The 15,348-nt window shown below is 43.5% G+C and overlaps 1 protein-coding gene across 1 annotated transcript in view; it reads right to left on the bottom strand.

Moving 5' to 3' along the window:
• Positions 1-3,217: 3,217 nt before the first annotated feature.
• The window catches only part of LOC310800040 (calcium-transporting ATPase type 2C member 1-like), a 183,865-nt gene continuing 171,734 nt past the window's right edge, over positions 3,218-15,348 (bottom strand). Inside the window, exons 23-27 of the mRNA XM_083662633.1 lie at positions 11,994-12,141; positions 11,488-11,583; positions 8,383-8,524; positions 5,617-5,738; positions 3,218-3,640 (exon numbers count right to left, since the gene is read on the bottom strand). Of these exons, the coding sequence (XP_083518759.1) occupies positions 3,635-3,640; positions 5,617-5,738; positions 8,383-8,524; positions 11,488-11,583; positions 11,994-12,141 (514 nt within the window). The 3' untranslated portion in view covers positions 3,218-3,634. The remainder of the gene's footprint in view (positions 3,641-5,616; positions 5,739-8,382; positions 8,525-11,487; positions 11,584-11,993; positions 12,142-15,348) is intronic.

The following is a 15,348-nucleotide window of genomic DNA, read 5'->3' as shown; positions in this document are numbered from 1 at the left end:
CTGCCTTGCATCGTGTCATAAAAACCACCGGAACAATTGATTGGATGGAGAAGAGGCAGAGGAATGCAGGTTGTGTTGAGGTGGACTGGTTTCTGGATGGCGGGCAAAGTAAAGAACCACAGATTTCAATCAAACCTGGCAGCAGGGGGCGCAATAGAGAACTCAAAAACAGGAGAAGGGGGCATAGATAAGTTCACGATAAAGGAGATACATCAGCACTACTGTATTTAATATCTGCTCATTTCTTCATTTAAAACAAAAATAACTAAAAGCATCTTGCTGATTAGAGCTGCGACGATTCATCGATTAACAGAAAATGAATCGCTAAAATTCGAACAACAGAAAATGAAATCGCTAAAATTCGAACAACAGAAAATTAAATCGCTAGAATTCGAACAACAGAAAATGAAATCGCTAAAATTCTCTGGTTCCAGCTTCTTAAATGTGATTCTTCTCTGGTGTCTTTAGTCTTCTATGACAGTAAACTTATTGTCTTTGGGTTGTGGGCTGTGGTCAGGAGGACAAAAGAAGACATCTGAGGACATCATCTTGGGCTTTGGGAAAACGTGATGGACATTTGTCACCATTTTGTGACATTAGTGACATACTGATTAGTGGAGAAAATAACCAACAGATGAATCCATAATGAAAATATCATTAGTTGCAGCCCTAAAAAGCATGGGCAGCGCTTTCTGAGTTTTACATGTCAAAACCTCCTGACATGGCAGCTCATTCTGTACTCTGACCTGGCCTACATTTCCCAGAAAGCACCATGTCTCTTCTATACTGGTTAAAGGGGGAGGAGGGCAAGTGAATCATGGCTAGTTAAGTGTAGCATGAGTGAGAGAAATGACTTCTGAAAGTAAGTTCTTGTTTGGAAAAAAGAGTATTTGGGGTGATTCGTTTCTTTTTTCTGTGCTGAGCCCATTTAACACTTAAGGACTACAGTCACCCATTAGTAAAGGGCTTTCTTAAAACTGATCGACTTTTCTAAGGCACAGAATGAAAGAGAAAGCTAAAGTATCTGATAGGGCTGTGCCGAATCACCGATTTTTTTTTTTACTTTCGAAGCGTCTATTTAGGTTTTCCAATGAATGAATGTCTGCAAACATATTTTATGACACCATAAAACAAATCTCTGAACAAAATCCTCGATTTGATAGTGATTCATCAGATTAGTTTGTCTTAAATCAACTTTCTTTAATTAATATAACTCATCAGTTTCAACATAAATGAATGTAGGCTCATCCAGTAAGGGCATAAAATAATGAAGTAATAATCGTGCCCTGAGGCTTATTATCTTATGGTAAAAATGTCAATAAACAATGAAAATGACTTTTGCCAGCTGACCCATTGTGTCCGTCCGTCTCCAGCGCTGATCATGTGATCACTGATCATGTGATCATGTGTCCACCTCCGTTTTGACGGACAAAAAGTTCAATGTGGTTCAAATTGTTCTGGACGGACGGATTCGTCACCGCAAAATGCCACCATTCCAAAACAACCCAAACGACAGAAATCTAACCGTTCGTATTGCGATTCTGTCTCTTTTCTGATGAATCAGTGTGGCCACACAGCTCTCCAGTGTTGATTTAAAGGAGAATTTCGTTTTTTTTTTAACCTGGAGCCCTCTCCTCACGTTAATTATTATCTGACGACTCACGCAGTGTTCTCCGGTGCGATTTTGACCCTCCTAGACGTTGTTGTGAGTTAAATAGTGTCCAAGCCAGTCCTTGAATGGCGCTCCGGCGGGACCACATGGCAGCGTGCTGTTACTCCATGTAAATAGACAGTTTTCTTCACAATTGGGATATGCACAAAATCGAACCATGTTGTAAGATTTCTAAATCTATTCTCCGAAAAATGGGCTGAGCGAGTCTTCTGCTTGTAGACAGGATAGACGCGTGAGAGGAATGAGCGCAGGAGCTGGGCTTCCGTACACAGGCCAGCCGGCAGGAAAGTCTCGCATGACTTGACGAGAGTTGGTGACACAGACCCCGAATGAGGAAATGAGATCCCTGGTAAAGACTAGTGGAAATAGCCCGGGGGTGATTAGCAGTCTGATGTTTCTTTAGGGATCATATAATGACGATATGGGTAGAACACGGGAAGAAAACTGTCTATTTACATGGAGGAACAGCACGCTGCCATGTGGCCCCGACGGAGCGCCATTCAAGGACTGGCTTGGACACTATTTAGATCACAACAACGCCTACGACGCTCCAAATCGCACCGGAGAACACTGGGTGAGTCGTCAGATAATAATTAATGTGAGGAGAGGGCTCCAGGTAAAAAAAAACGAAATTGTCCTTTAAAATTTGAATGCCGACGTTATGAGTGAAGCTTCCTTACATCTATTCGGTACAGCCTATTATAGTATCTGTGTCGCACCCTGAAGCTGCATGTCAGAGGCTTGTGGCTTTTTAGGCCTAATTCCACATTTAGCATGAATGGCTATTTAGCATCAGGATATCTAAAGGAAACTATCCACCGGCCACAGTGGACCAGCCACTTCCATTATTTCACCAGCCAAACAAAACTATAGAGACAGTCCGCATGTCTGGGAACGCCCACAATAGGAGGGTTAGCCTGGGGGCGGGGTCAGGGTGGGGTAAATTCCCCCGTTCCATCCATTCAGCAAAGTTAGAATTTAGCTGATAGCCCAGCCCAGGCAGACACGATCGGGGGATTTAACCACCGCAGTAAACGCACATCTGAGCAGACGTCTTGTGTTCTGCTCTAGAATCCCCAAACCTGTAGTTTAGAGCCGCAGCACCGTCTTTTGTTGAGTCAGCCCATGAGATATATGGGCGGTTTTACCCCACTCGCGCGCCAGCCGTTTAACATTTTGTCGGCGTTCCCAGACATGCGGACCGTCTATGACGAGACGTGGCCTCAAACTATGGCTGCTATCTGCCAAAGTGACTGGGAGCCACAGCCACATGTTTAGCAGTAAGTTAAGAGAATAGGATAAAGACAGAAAAACGTTTTTTTAATATTGGCTGTGCAACTGAAACCATGGTTCCTTCTCATCTCAAGACCAGTGTGCAAGCAGGAAAAAAAAAATACAAGAACCAATCCCATACCCACTTATAGAGGAATTTAAAAACAAGTCCCGCTCTTTCAAAAATGTGTTTACTATATTTAACCACAAAACACAAGCAGAGTAGTGGTCAACACCTTCTAAATTATACAGCAAAAGAACACTTATAAAAATATCGATTCCTCAGAAGGTGAGTCAACGTACGCGTCCAAATGAGAGGGAGAGAACTGAACTGCAGGAATGCAGGAAGCTATGGAGGATCCGTGGCGGTTTTCACAAAGCTATGGGGGGGAGGAGCCTGTGGTGAGGCCGAGTACCGAGTGCAGGACCAGATCCCTTTCCAGTCCGTTAGATTGAGCCATCCCTCGGGCCCCCAGCAGGCGGCAGCATCTGCTGGGGGGCCTTTCAAACGTCCCGGCAGCAGTGTGTGCAGTCTGTGACGTTTGTTGTTGTCAGACCCCACAGCCGTCCCCTGCCCCCCACCTTCCTCCTCCTCCTCCTCCTCCTCCAAACCCCAGAGTCCTCTCTCTGTCTGTGCTGGATCGGGCTGCTGGTCGTACCTGGTGGAATGCGTCGTTGGCCAAGCGTGGGTCATACCTAGGGATGGGGGATCGTTCATTTTAATACCATTTTTGAGACCGATTAAAGTTATGATCTCTAAGATTTTCATGTAAATAAATGTCTGTTAAGTCACTATCCATCGGCGACTAACACAATGATGATTGAGCCTATGGCCCATTGATGGAAGTCTTAATTATGGCAGCTCATTGGGCACAATTTTATTACAATTTACTCCATGTCTGATGTCTGATGCCTACAATTTATCCGTGCCCATGGATTAGAAAAACGTGCACAGATTTATAATATATAATTATAATATATACTGGTAACATCAGTGGGACTTTTAGGCCTCTATACAGTGAGCCAGAGCCATTACACACAGCCTGGCTACATACTGTGAACTCTAATAGCCATTAGGCACCTGAGCTAATATAGGTGAACGATAACCACTGATTAACTCATTGAGTGCCAATGACGACTAAAGTCGTCAATTGCGTTTTTTTGACGGTGGGACGTGGATCAAAGCCTGATGCATCTCCTGTAAAAATATGGGGGATTTTGAAGGTGTATAAGCTATTTTACGGACCCATTAGGTGGCGACAGTGCTCTCCAGATTAGAGAAAGGTGAGGAAAAAAACAGAGAAGAAGCCGTGGGCACACGGAAACCGATGCATGCTGGAGCTAACGTTAGCTGTGCCTGTGAACAGCAACCAATCTGCTCCCACAATTGAGCCTTTCTGTCTGTTGCGATAGCCCCTCCACATGATTAGTTGCCAGAAAAGGAGCAGCCGACACGAGCGTCTTTCTGAAAAGATAAATTATTCTCAGCTGGAAGCGCTGGGAGCCGGCGACAAAAACGGCGGCGTGCTATGAAAATAGGCTGGGTGCAGCGAGCGCACTTTGAAACGTGCAGTGGAAAATTCAGAGCAGAGAGCCACCAGAGACACTCCCACGGAGGAGGAGTGTGCAGTTGAGGGGGGTGGGGCACGCAGGGCAGCATACAACACCGACCCAGACAGCAGGCTCGATGGACAGATTGGCAAACACAAGCTAGAATATCTGATGCCCACCAGCAGTAAATCAAGACCAGCAAGAAAGTGTAGGGTCTGCGCAGCAGGGGCCAGCGCTGCTGGTTGCAGCTAAAACATATTATTTTGCCATCAAAATTCCTTTGTTTTCGCTCTTTTATTGAAGGAAATTATTTTTGAGGTGTCACTACATCAGAAAATATTAGCTTCAGAGTCAGTGATGTGCTTGAAATGCTTCATTTCACAAAAGGCTCATTATCTCAGCTTCTAGTTTGAAACGTCTGTTTTTGCTGAAACCAACCTATCTTCTCCGGCTGATAACTAAAGAACGGAAAATGATATCAATAAACTTTTGTTTGCTGATGATACAAGATAGTCTCATCGTTCTTTGGGCGTGTTCGGTGTTTACAATATCACACAATATTCTGTGGGCCTCGAGAAATCACTGAAAACGCTCTGAAAGGGCTGGCACTGGGAGCATCCGTTTTCCAAAAGTGGCTGGCACTCAATGAGTTAATCACAAAATGACATCACTAGGTTTAAGTTATGATCCAATGTGTGTTTTGGTGACAATATGAATTAATCTGTTAGCCTACTCCCTATACATCATCCCTATACATCATGCTTAGTAGAAAATCCCTATACATCATGCTTAGTAGAAAATGCATTACATGTTATATGCAACTCTGTGGGCCGCTCTAGTGTCCCAGGGCTCAGAGCAGGTAGAAAATGCAGTTAAAGGAACACTCCGCCCATTTTCAACCAGCTTTGTATCATTATAACATCAGTAGTATATCAGAAAACTGCAAACGGTTTTGAAGTCTGTCATTTAATTTGACAGTTATTGAGTGTTAAAGTGTGGACCAGTGACATCACTGGTCCACACTAACTCAAATTAATAACTCATTAACTCAAATCAACTCTCAAACTAAACGGTTTTGAAGTCATTCATCCCCCGGGGCTCGATCCCCATCTCTTTCATACCTCATGGAAGGCGTGGTCGGCCCGGCTGGACGTGCGGTCGCCTCCCCGTAGCCTCTCTACCTTCTTGATGGTCTCAGACACCACGCACACCGACGACGTTAGGCCCACCAGGAACAGCAGGTCTGAGCACACAAAGCAAGCTTGAATGCAAAAGCATCTGAATGTAAAACAAGCCCGTCACCTAGTCTGATGCCTAGGGACGGCTATATTCATCCACTGGACTTTGCAGTTATTTTGAATCTGAGGAGGCATCTCTCAGTGTACAGAGATCTGCTTTGATCCTACCTATCCAGGTGATGCAGTCATACTCCCCAGAGTACAGGGTGAGCACATAAATACCGATAGCAGCACCATTGACAAATGGTGATATTGATAAGCTCCAGGAGCTTATCAATATCTCGGTATTTACCAGTCAGGAAGCATACCAATCTAGTAAGTACCGGTTCTTGCACCCACCCCTACCGACGTCTAAACTCCACAGCCTGTGTAACATTAGGGCATCAGTGCAGTCATGTTGAGCTGCTGCGGCCTGCTGGTTCTCCTGAGCCAGTTTTCAGGAAACACAATTATCTCATTTTGCTTATTTTTCCATAAGTTGTTGTACCATGACAAACATTAATGTACCATAGAATAACTTCAGTGTTTCCCACAGGATTTTGAGTATTTGTGGTGGGGGACCGCAGACCCCCTAGTGGGGTGCGGGGGCATGCCCCCCCCCCGCGAGATTTTTTTAAACATTTTAAAGTAAAATGCATGAATTTGGTGTACTTTGAGAAAGCTTAAGAGCAAAATTAAAAGGCTAGATCTATGAAGAACATGTCATCATTACTGTGCTGTGGGTTTACAATGACAAACTAAATTTCTCCCTATAGGTCAGGGATACTCGAACTTGCTTTGCCACTTTCGTGAAATGATGGCGAGGGGCCAGTTAATAAACAAACAATATACATTTTTCTGTAGCGGATTGTAGGTTTTTGGGGTGTCAGCCGGAGTTTAGGCTGACAGTGTTGTGCACACCGGATAGTTAGTTAGGTTAAGTTAGTTAGGTTAAGTACATACATAAGTGCCTGGGTAGCGAGCAGATGGCGGTATTTGACAATTTAGCAGCTAAATCATAGATTATTGAAAGATATTCCATATTCCAGACTGAAATGCTATAACAGAAGTATTGGCCAGAATGACATGAACATTTATTGGACACTTATTCAGCGGATATCTTGCATGTTGCGTTCAGGTGCACTGTTTTTTTTTTTTTTGGTCAACATCTTATTGTGGCGGTCAAAATATTATTGTGGCGGCCCGCCACAAATTCCTTTATGTATGGGAAACACTGAACTTATGTCACTTCATTTTAGAGTGTAGGTCTGCAGCCAAACAGAAACCGGAGCTTCTCAGCGGCTCCATAGATAACCTAATTAACATTTTCTCTGTTTTGTTCACAGTACATACTATTTTCATATTAAATGACTAAGCAATTCAGCAATGTGCAGCAAATTTATCTCATCCAAATTTTGTAGCATGTTTGAACGCATTATTGCAATTCCGTATGGTTCAGGTGGAGGGCGCTACATTATACTGATACACTACCAGTCCACAGTCTGGACCCACCTACATTATGGTTCAGGTGGAGGCACTACATGATACTGGCCCCCATTCGTTTTAAGATCACAAGATGGTCTGTAGTGTTATGTCATTGTTTTGATGTCTTTACTATTATCCTAAAATATGGAAAATGGTAGAAATAAAGAAACATTTTGTGTCCAAACGTTATACATTTAAGCAATATAGCACGAGAGCAAGTGTGTTGTGGTGAATATATCCCGCTGATAAGCTGTTATCTATATATTCCACAACACCACGCAGCTCGAGTGCTATATTGCTTTTATAAAACGGTTTCCAAGTATAATAATATAATAATAATAATACTATAAGTCCGACTGGCATTTTATTCTGATAGAGTCAGTTGAAACACTACTGTAAGGCGGGACCTCTAGCAAGAAGATAGCCGTGCGGGTGATTTGATTGGATCGTTCTGGAGACTGAAGTCGACATTGGCCAATCCTGGCGCTTGCTGAGAGCTTTTTGCAAAGTCCGACACCAGAGCCGTATGCCGACACCAAGTAACGTTACGTCTTATTTAGAAATGCGGGGTTAAGAGTGAGGGCGCGCGAGAGAGGGGTTAAGACATTAGCCCGCGTCTATTCTTGTACAAAACATCATTTTCTGCGAAGTATTAGTAAAGTTATAAGCGAAGATCGATTCACAAGGATCTGAAAACTGTCTCCGCCATTTTGTTTTTGAGGTAACCAAAGCCTAAGAGAGTTGCGCCATCATGCGTCTGGCTGCAAGCGAGTAGCTTTTTGTTTTGACACTACTGTAAGGCGGGACCTCTAGCAAGAAGATAGACGTGCGGGTGATTTGATTGGATCGTTCTGGAGACTGAAGTTGACATTGGCCAATCCTGGCGCTTGCTGAGAAGCTGAGAGCTTTCTGGAAAGCCCAACACTTGGGAGCTCGAGCGCAGGGCTGCCTTTTAGTAAGAGAGTTGCCATGGCAACCAATAACCCATGGCCATGGGTTATTGAACTCGGTTACTGGAATTATACAATGGCTGTGAACCAATCAGATTGCTTGATTTGAGAGAGCCGTTTTATAATAAACGTTATACCGTATCCGGTATAAACACATCTTGACAACACATTAGGAGAGATTTGTGTTCTTCAGGTGAGGCCTAAACAGAAGCTGTTGTCTTGGCGTGTGTCTTACCGTAGAGGCTGAGGCTCTCCGTCTGGAACACCCTCTGCAGAGGAGGGAAGTAGATGACCAGCAGCTGGCCCATGATGGAGCCCAGCACGGCCCAGCAGAACATCCTGTTACTGCACAGACCCATCTCATGCACCATCCGGGTCTGAGGACACATGGAGGAGGGCAGAACACACATTCAGGCTAGGGCTGTCACCATATCAGATCTTCACTGCACCACTACCATGGCCAAAATAATTCACAATAACCATATTATCCTGATATCTATTGAAAATTTGAATAAATAAGTAAATAAATAAATAATAATAAAAATAATAATAAAATGAATACATACATCAAATTAAAATAATAATGATATCAGTCAAACTGTTTATTGTGCATTTTGTCTCTTTCTTTTGCAAATTAATTACACTCAACACATGAGTGTAGGGAGGTGGAGAGAGATTCTGTAACCATAACTGTACAAAAGCGGACAAAAAGAGCAACGACCGACGGATGGACTGACTGACGTTTCTTGGCCGGTCCGGGTATGGTCCAGGTATGGTCCAGGTATGGTTCAGGTATGGCAAAAATAGGATATCAGCCAATCAGTGTTTTCCACCTCCTATTCACCTTATTCTTTGCCCACACATGGACGCTTCCACATTACGTCATTTCGTAACAGTATTTCCGTTAGACTTGCCAAAAACCCTGCAGGCAAGATGGCCGCCCACACTCCCCTCCTAAACTGGCAGAATTACTCCCCCATAACATATCTTGGCCAATAAGTATGTAACATACAAAATAAAACAACCCGTAATATCTTAATTTTATGTAAAATGCAGAGGACATGTAACTGTTTAGTTATACTTGCATTCCAGGAATATTGTGCTCTAAAGATGACGTTAGTGGCTCGAGACTTTTTCGTCCTGAAACCCACATAGGTTGCGCCAGGCGTAACCTATGTGGGATTTCGAAATAACGCAACCGTAACCTATGTGGGATTCGAAATAACGCATCCGAGATAGAACACGTTATGAGTATAGCCACGTTATAAACAACAAACTAACGCTGGTGATCCGTATGGAAACAGTGTTACTCGAAATGGTTAAAAGTTCTATCAATTTGGTCATTTAGTGGCGTTTTACTGCCATGTAACATAACTAACTAGCGACTAATATTAGCCACAGTAGTAGGCATTACCCATGGATGCATTGGTCTTAAAGGGCTCGCGCCGCGTGAACTACAGTAATAATCAATGGGGAAAAAAACTATTTTTCACATGAGTGGGGCGCGTGCTAACCCCACCGTGACGTCACAATGTACCAAATATCCCATTCATTTGAGGGCACCAAAAAAAAGCAGTGTTCAACCCATAGAGGGAACTTATGCTGCTGAAAATGATACAAATGGTACAATGGTAACAGTTTGGTCTCAAATGTGGAAGTTTTGACCAGAATTCTTCACACACCACCCCCAAAGTCATATATATTGGTTAAAAGCTGAAAAAAAGTGTTTTGGGGGTAAGTTACACTTTAATGATACTGAATATCAGCTACTGACAGTATCGCTCCAAAAATATTGGCCTTCAAAAATCCATGTTTGTAACTATAAGGGCTAGTTCAGATGAAGTCCTGATTTATGATGAAATGTGACCTGGTGTTTTTGGCTGCTGAAATATCAGAAGACAAATGATATATGTATAGGTCAATAGCGTGTCAAAAAAACACCCTACACCTGCAACAAGATATTCAGTACAAAGAGAGAGGAGAAGAAGAGAAGGAGATGTGTGTGAGGCTCATCTGCGAGCGCAAGCTGAGAGCGCATGTGGGGGTGTGCGTGTGTGTCGAGTGGTGTGTGTGTGTGTGTGTATGTGTGTGTGTGTGTGTGTGTTCCATCTGGGCCCTTCTTGAAACTAACTTATTTCTCTCTCTCTCTTAACACATTCACTGCCAGCCGTTTTTTTTTTTTACTGTAGGTAGGTTCTGCCAGAGGGTTTTTTTGAGGATTCTGGCTCATCTTTCAAGACCCGAGGATTCTTTTCTGCTAAGATTTTGTGAACACACAATATCTCAAAAGAACTAATAGAATGTGTGCTTTCTCTGTCTAAAAGAGTTAGTTTGTAGAGTTAGTAGTTATGTAAGCATTAGCAGTTGAATACAGCATGGTTTCAGCGTCTGAAAAATTATTTTGAGATAAACGGCTTTTTGTGAAATTCGATAGAACAGTCACTTTAACCATTCATTTTTGGCATCAGTAAGACGTCAGACATCTAAACAATAGTTTTGAACAGTAATTTCCTCCATAACAGCAGGAAACACCCCTCTCATTCAAACTCCTCCCTCCGTGTGTGTTCTCCTCCTGCCTCCGTGGCTGCAGCGGGTGTGTGACAAGCGAGTTGCTGTCTATGCTGCCTGTCTGCTGGCGGCCGCTGTGCAAGTCTGGATCGGCTCGCTCGTTTCTTGTGGTTTGTGTTGAGAGCTTTGATGAAGCTTTTGCGATTCTGGTCTTATTTATGCTGCGTGTTTCAAAGTGTGTTCCACCCGTAATCTATTATGCAAATTTGCAATCCCGCACCGCCAGCAATCAGCGCGAAAACAAAAGCGTTTTCCCCCATCCATTTTCATGAGAATGGCTTCCTCACACTGCTTTTTGCTTGCCTTCCTCTAGTCTGGGAGAGCACTGTCGCCACTTAGTGGGTCGGTGGAATGGGTTGTACATGTTCGGTGGCTCCAATAATTATATAAGAGATGTAAAAGAGTTAGATGCACATCCCACGGTCAAAAAAAAAAAATTCATTTTTTTGACGTAAAAACGCGTCATTGGCAGTCAACCGTTGGATTTAGTTTGACGTAAAAACACGTCATTGGCAGTGAACGTGTTAACAAAAAAAAAAAAAAAAAAGGCGAAAAAAAACTAACCTAAACTAAACTTGTACCACTGTTCCTTCAGAGGTTGTAGTTGTCATAGACTGTGCTCCATAGTTGATTGCTCTATTGCTGACAAAAATGTGTTATTGTAAGTCGCTTTGGATAAAAGCGTCTGCCAAATGTCGTAATGTAATGTAAATGTGTGTGTGTGTGTGTGTGTGTGTGTGTGTGATGTATATGATGTGTGTGTTAGCCTCACCTGTGAGCGTGAGCTGAGAGCGTTAAACATGTCGAAGAAGACGAAACAGGTGAAGGTCATGGTGGTGTCTCGAGGAGTGATCACGTTGTCCCGCAACTGAAGACAAAATTTAAACTCAGCTGGTTTCACACAAAGTATTTAAAATAACGTGACAACAATGTTTGTTTACTTTTCTGTAGGGCTGCAACTGACGATTATTTTCATTATCAATTAATCTGTCCATTATTTTCTCCATTAATCGACGAGTTGATTGGTCTATAAAATGTCAGAAATTTTTTCTGACAGATTAATATAGATCCACATTTTTCACCATTTAATGAAAAATGTGGATCAATATTTCCCAAAGTCCAAGATTACTTCCTCAAAATGTGTCGTTTTGTCCACAACCCAAAGATATTCAGTTTACTGTCATATATATATATATATATATATATATATATATATATATATATATATATATATATATATATGAGAAAGAGAAATGTACTTCATGCTGTGGCTCTGACCTCTCTCCAGAAGACGAACAGCGTGCCACAGACAATGATGAAGGCAGACACTAGGACCTTGAGGAGCAGGCTGCGGGTGATGATGCTGTCTCTCACGTTACGAGGAGGCTTCCTGATCACGTCCTGGTCCACAGGCTCCACCCCCAAACTGCACGGCACAACACACGCCACAGAGTATAAACTCACACAGGCTCCACCCCCAAACTGCACGGCACAACACACGCCACAGAGTATAAACTCACACAGGCTCCACCCCCAAACTGCACGGCACAACACACGCCACAGAGTATAAACTCACACAGGCTCCACCCCCAAACTGCACGGCACAACACACGCCACAGAGTATAAACTCACACAGGCTCCACCCCCAAACTGCACGGCACAACACACGCCACAGAGTATAAACTCACACAGGCTCCACCCCCAAACTGCACGGCACAACACACGCCACAGAGTATAAACTCACTAACTGTCTAGTCGTCTAAACGCCACAGAGTATAAACTCACTAACTGTCTAGTCGTCTAAACGCCACAGAGTATAAACTCACTAACTGTCTAGTCGTCTAAACGCCACAGAGTATAAACTCACTGATTGTCTAGTCCAAATGTTGTACTGTGTTTGAACGCATGTTGCAATAGACCAAATCAGCGGGGATGTTTACATTTACTTCCGGGTACCCCTGGGGTCCACACATTATAATGGCGGTGGACGGCACAAACTGACGTGTTGAAGACAAAAACAGACAAAGAAGACAAAAATGGTTCGTTCGTGTTGTGTTGTTGTTTAATATCATTCATAACAACACTTTCACTAACGTTAGTGGAGACCAGACTAGCTAATTTACCTGTTGGACCAGACCAGAGTAGACTTGAAGCTAAATTAAATTAACGTGGCGTCAGTAGCTCTGTCTGTAACGTTAACGAGTCTGCAAAAAAACAGCGAGTTTGACAGACAAACACACGTTATTAGCTAGCTAACACTACATAAAACAAACACAGAAGAAAGGCTAGATACGTCGGACAAGCATGTTTACCAACCGTTTGAGCATTTAAATTGAAAGTAGTCGGCCGAAAACAACGAGAGGGTTTGACAGCATTTATTTGACAACACGCACATTTAAACCTGCCGCCTTCCCCAAGTGGTACCCGGAAGTAAATTTGTTTACATGGTGACGTCACGGTGATTTGGTCTATAGAGCTCAACAGTGACCGCCCACTTTTTCTCAGCTCCCGTTCCATCAGAGAATTCCCCATTCAATTTCTCCATAGACATTTAGAACAACTCCTTATAAATTGTTTCAACAATTTGCCTGGAACCAAACCAACCAGCCACCTACTGTACTGAATCATGAGGGGGGGGGGGGATTAAAAAAAAAAAACTAGCTTTTTATTATGGTAAATGGCCTGCATTTATATAGCGCTTTTATCCAAAGCGCTTTACAGTCGGTAGGTACATTCACCCATTCACACACCGATGGCGGCAGGCTACCACGCAGGGTGCTGGCACACCAACGGGAGCAATTTGGGGTTCAGTGTCTTGCCCAAGGACACTTTGACATGCAGCCTGGAGGAGCTGGGAATCTTGTGGGAAGCACTATCAATCACTATCAATCTCCTGCCTCTGTGTGTGTGTGTGTGTGTGTGTGTGTGTGTGTGTGTGTGTAATCGATGCTTGAAACACGATGAGCGATCTGTCTTTTTTTTTTTTACCTTTATTAATACTATAATAATAATTAATAATAACTAATTTCACTTCCATCAAAAATAACTAATAATAATTCCATGAACTATTCCATGATACAGTTCTATTCTTTTTTTCCCCTTTATTTATACAGGGGGAGTCTCACTGAGAGCAATGCTCTCTTTTTCAGGAGCGCCCTGTTCACATTCACACACACATTCACACCTGGAAGCAGACCAGTACAACCACAGTCTGATCTGCTGGCCACTGAGCAGCTCCACTGGAGCGGTTGGGGTTAAGGGCCTTGCTCAAGGGCACCTCAGTGGTGGTAATGAGGGAGGGGCAAGCGCTGCCTTTTCACTTTCCCCACCCAGATTTATCCTGCCGGTCCCGGGGATTGAACCGACGACCTTCCGGTCACAAGCTCGCTTCTCTAACACTTACAACTTTAACACAACATGCATATTATATATTAACTCATTGAGTGCCAATGACGACAGCTGTCGTCAATTCAAATACTGACGTAGAGTGCCAAAGACGACGATTGTCGTCAATTGCGTTTTTTGACGGTGGGACGTGGATCAATCCCTGATACATCTCTGGTACAACTATTGTAGCTATTGGAGGTCTATAACCTATTTTACAGAACCCTTAGGTGGCGACAGTGCTCTCCAGGTTAACAGAAAGGCAGAGAAAAACAGAGAATAAGTCGTTGGGGAAACGGAAATCGCATCGCATCCGTATGCATCGATATGCATGAAGCGTTTTAACGTTAGATGCGCCTGCAGCAGCCAATCTGCTCCCACAATTGAGCTCCTCCATGCCCGCTGCGACAGCCCATTCGCATGATCAGCCGTGGAGTTGTTTATTATTCTCAACTGGAAGCATAGGAGCCGGTGACAAACACACGCGGAAACGCTGTAAAAAAGCTGGATGTCGCGCACCCTTCACAGTGCAGAGCAAACTCAGCAGAGAGCCACCTCCCATAAGGAGGAGTGTGCAGTTGAGGCGGGGCGGGGCGGGGGGGGGGGGGGGGGGTCACGCAGAGCAGCACACAACACTGACCCAGACAGACCCAGGCAGCAGGACAGGGTTGGCAAACGCAAGCCAGAATATCCGATGCCCACCAGCAGCAAAGACCAGCAAGAAGCTGCAACCAGCAGCGCACGCAGGGGCCAGCGCTGCTGGTTGCAGCTAAAAATATTATTCTGCCAAACAAAATTCCCTGGCCTTCACTGTTTTATTGAAGGAAATTATTTTTGAGGTGTGACTACATCAGAAAATTAGCTTCAGAGTCAGTGATGTGTTTGAAATGTTTAATTTCACAAAAGGGCCATTATCTCAGCTTCTAGAAAAAAACAGCTCTTTTTTGTTAAATCAAGCTATCTTCTCCGGCTGATAACGAAAGAACGGAAAATGATATCAATAAACCTGTTTTTGCTGATGATAGAAAAGAGTCTCATCGTTCTTTTTGCGTGTTCATTGTTTACATAGTAATATCACACAATATTCTGTGGGCCTTGAGAAATCACTGAAAAAAGCTCTGAAACTCTGGCACTGGGAGCGTCCGTTCTCCAAAAGTGGCTGGCACTCAATGAGTTAAACTCTTCAGCTACATTAAGCTACATTATGTAACTTGTTACGTGAAATTTTGGTGGAAAAAATTGGTATCGG

This window comes from Poromitra crassiceps (genome assembly GCF_964638095.1).
Source record: "Poromitra crassiceps genome assembly, chromosome: 29".
Lineage (NCBI taxonomy): Eukaryota > Metazoa > Chordata > Actinopteri > Beryciformes > Melamphaidae > Poromitra > Poromitra crassiceps.
The sequence above is the reverse complement of the archived record's forward strand: the minus strand, read 5'-3'. Positions and strand labels throughout refer to the sequence as shown.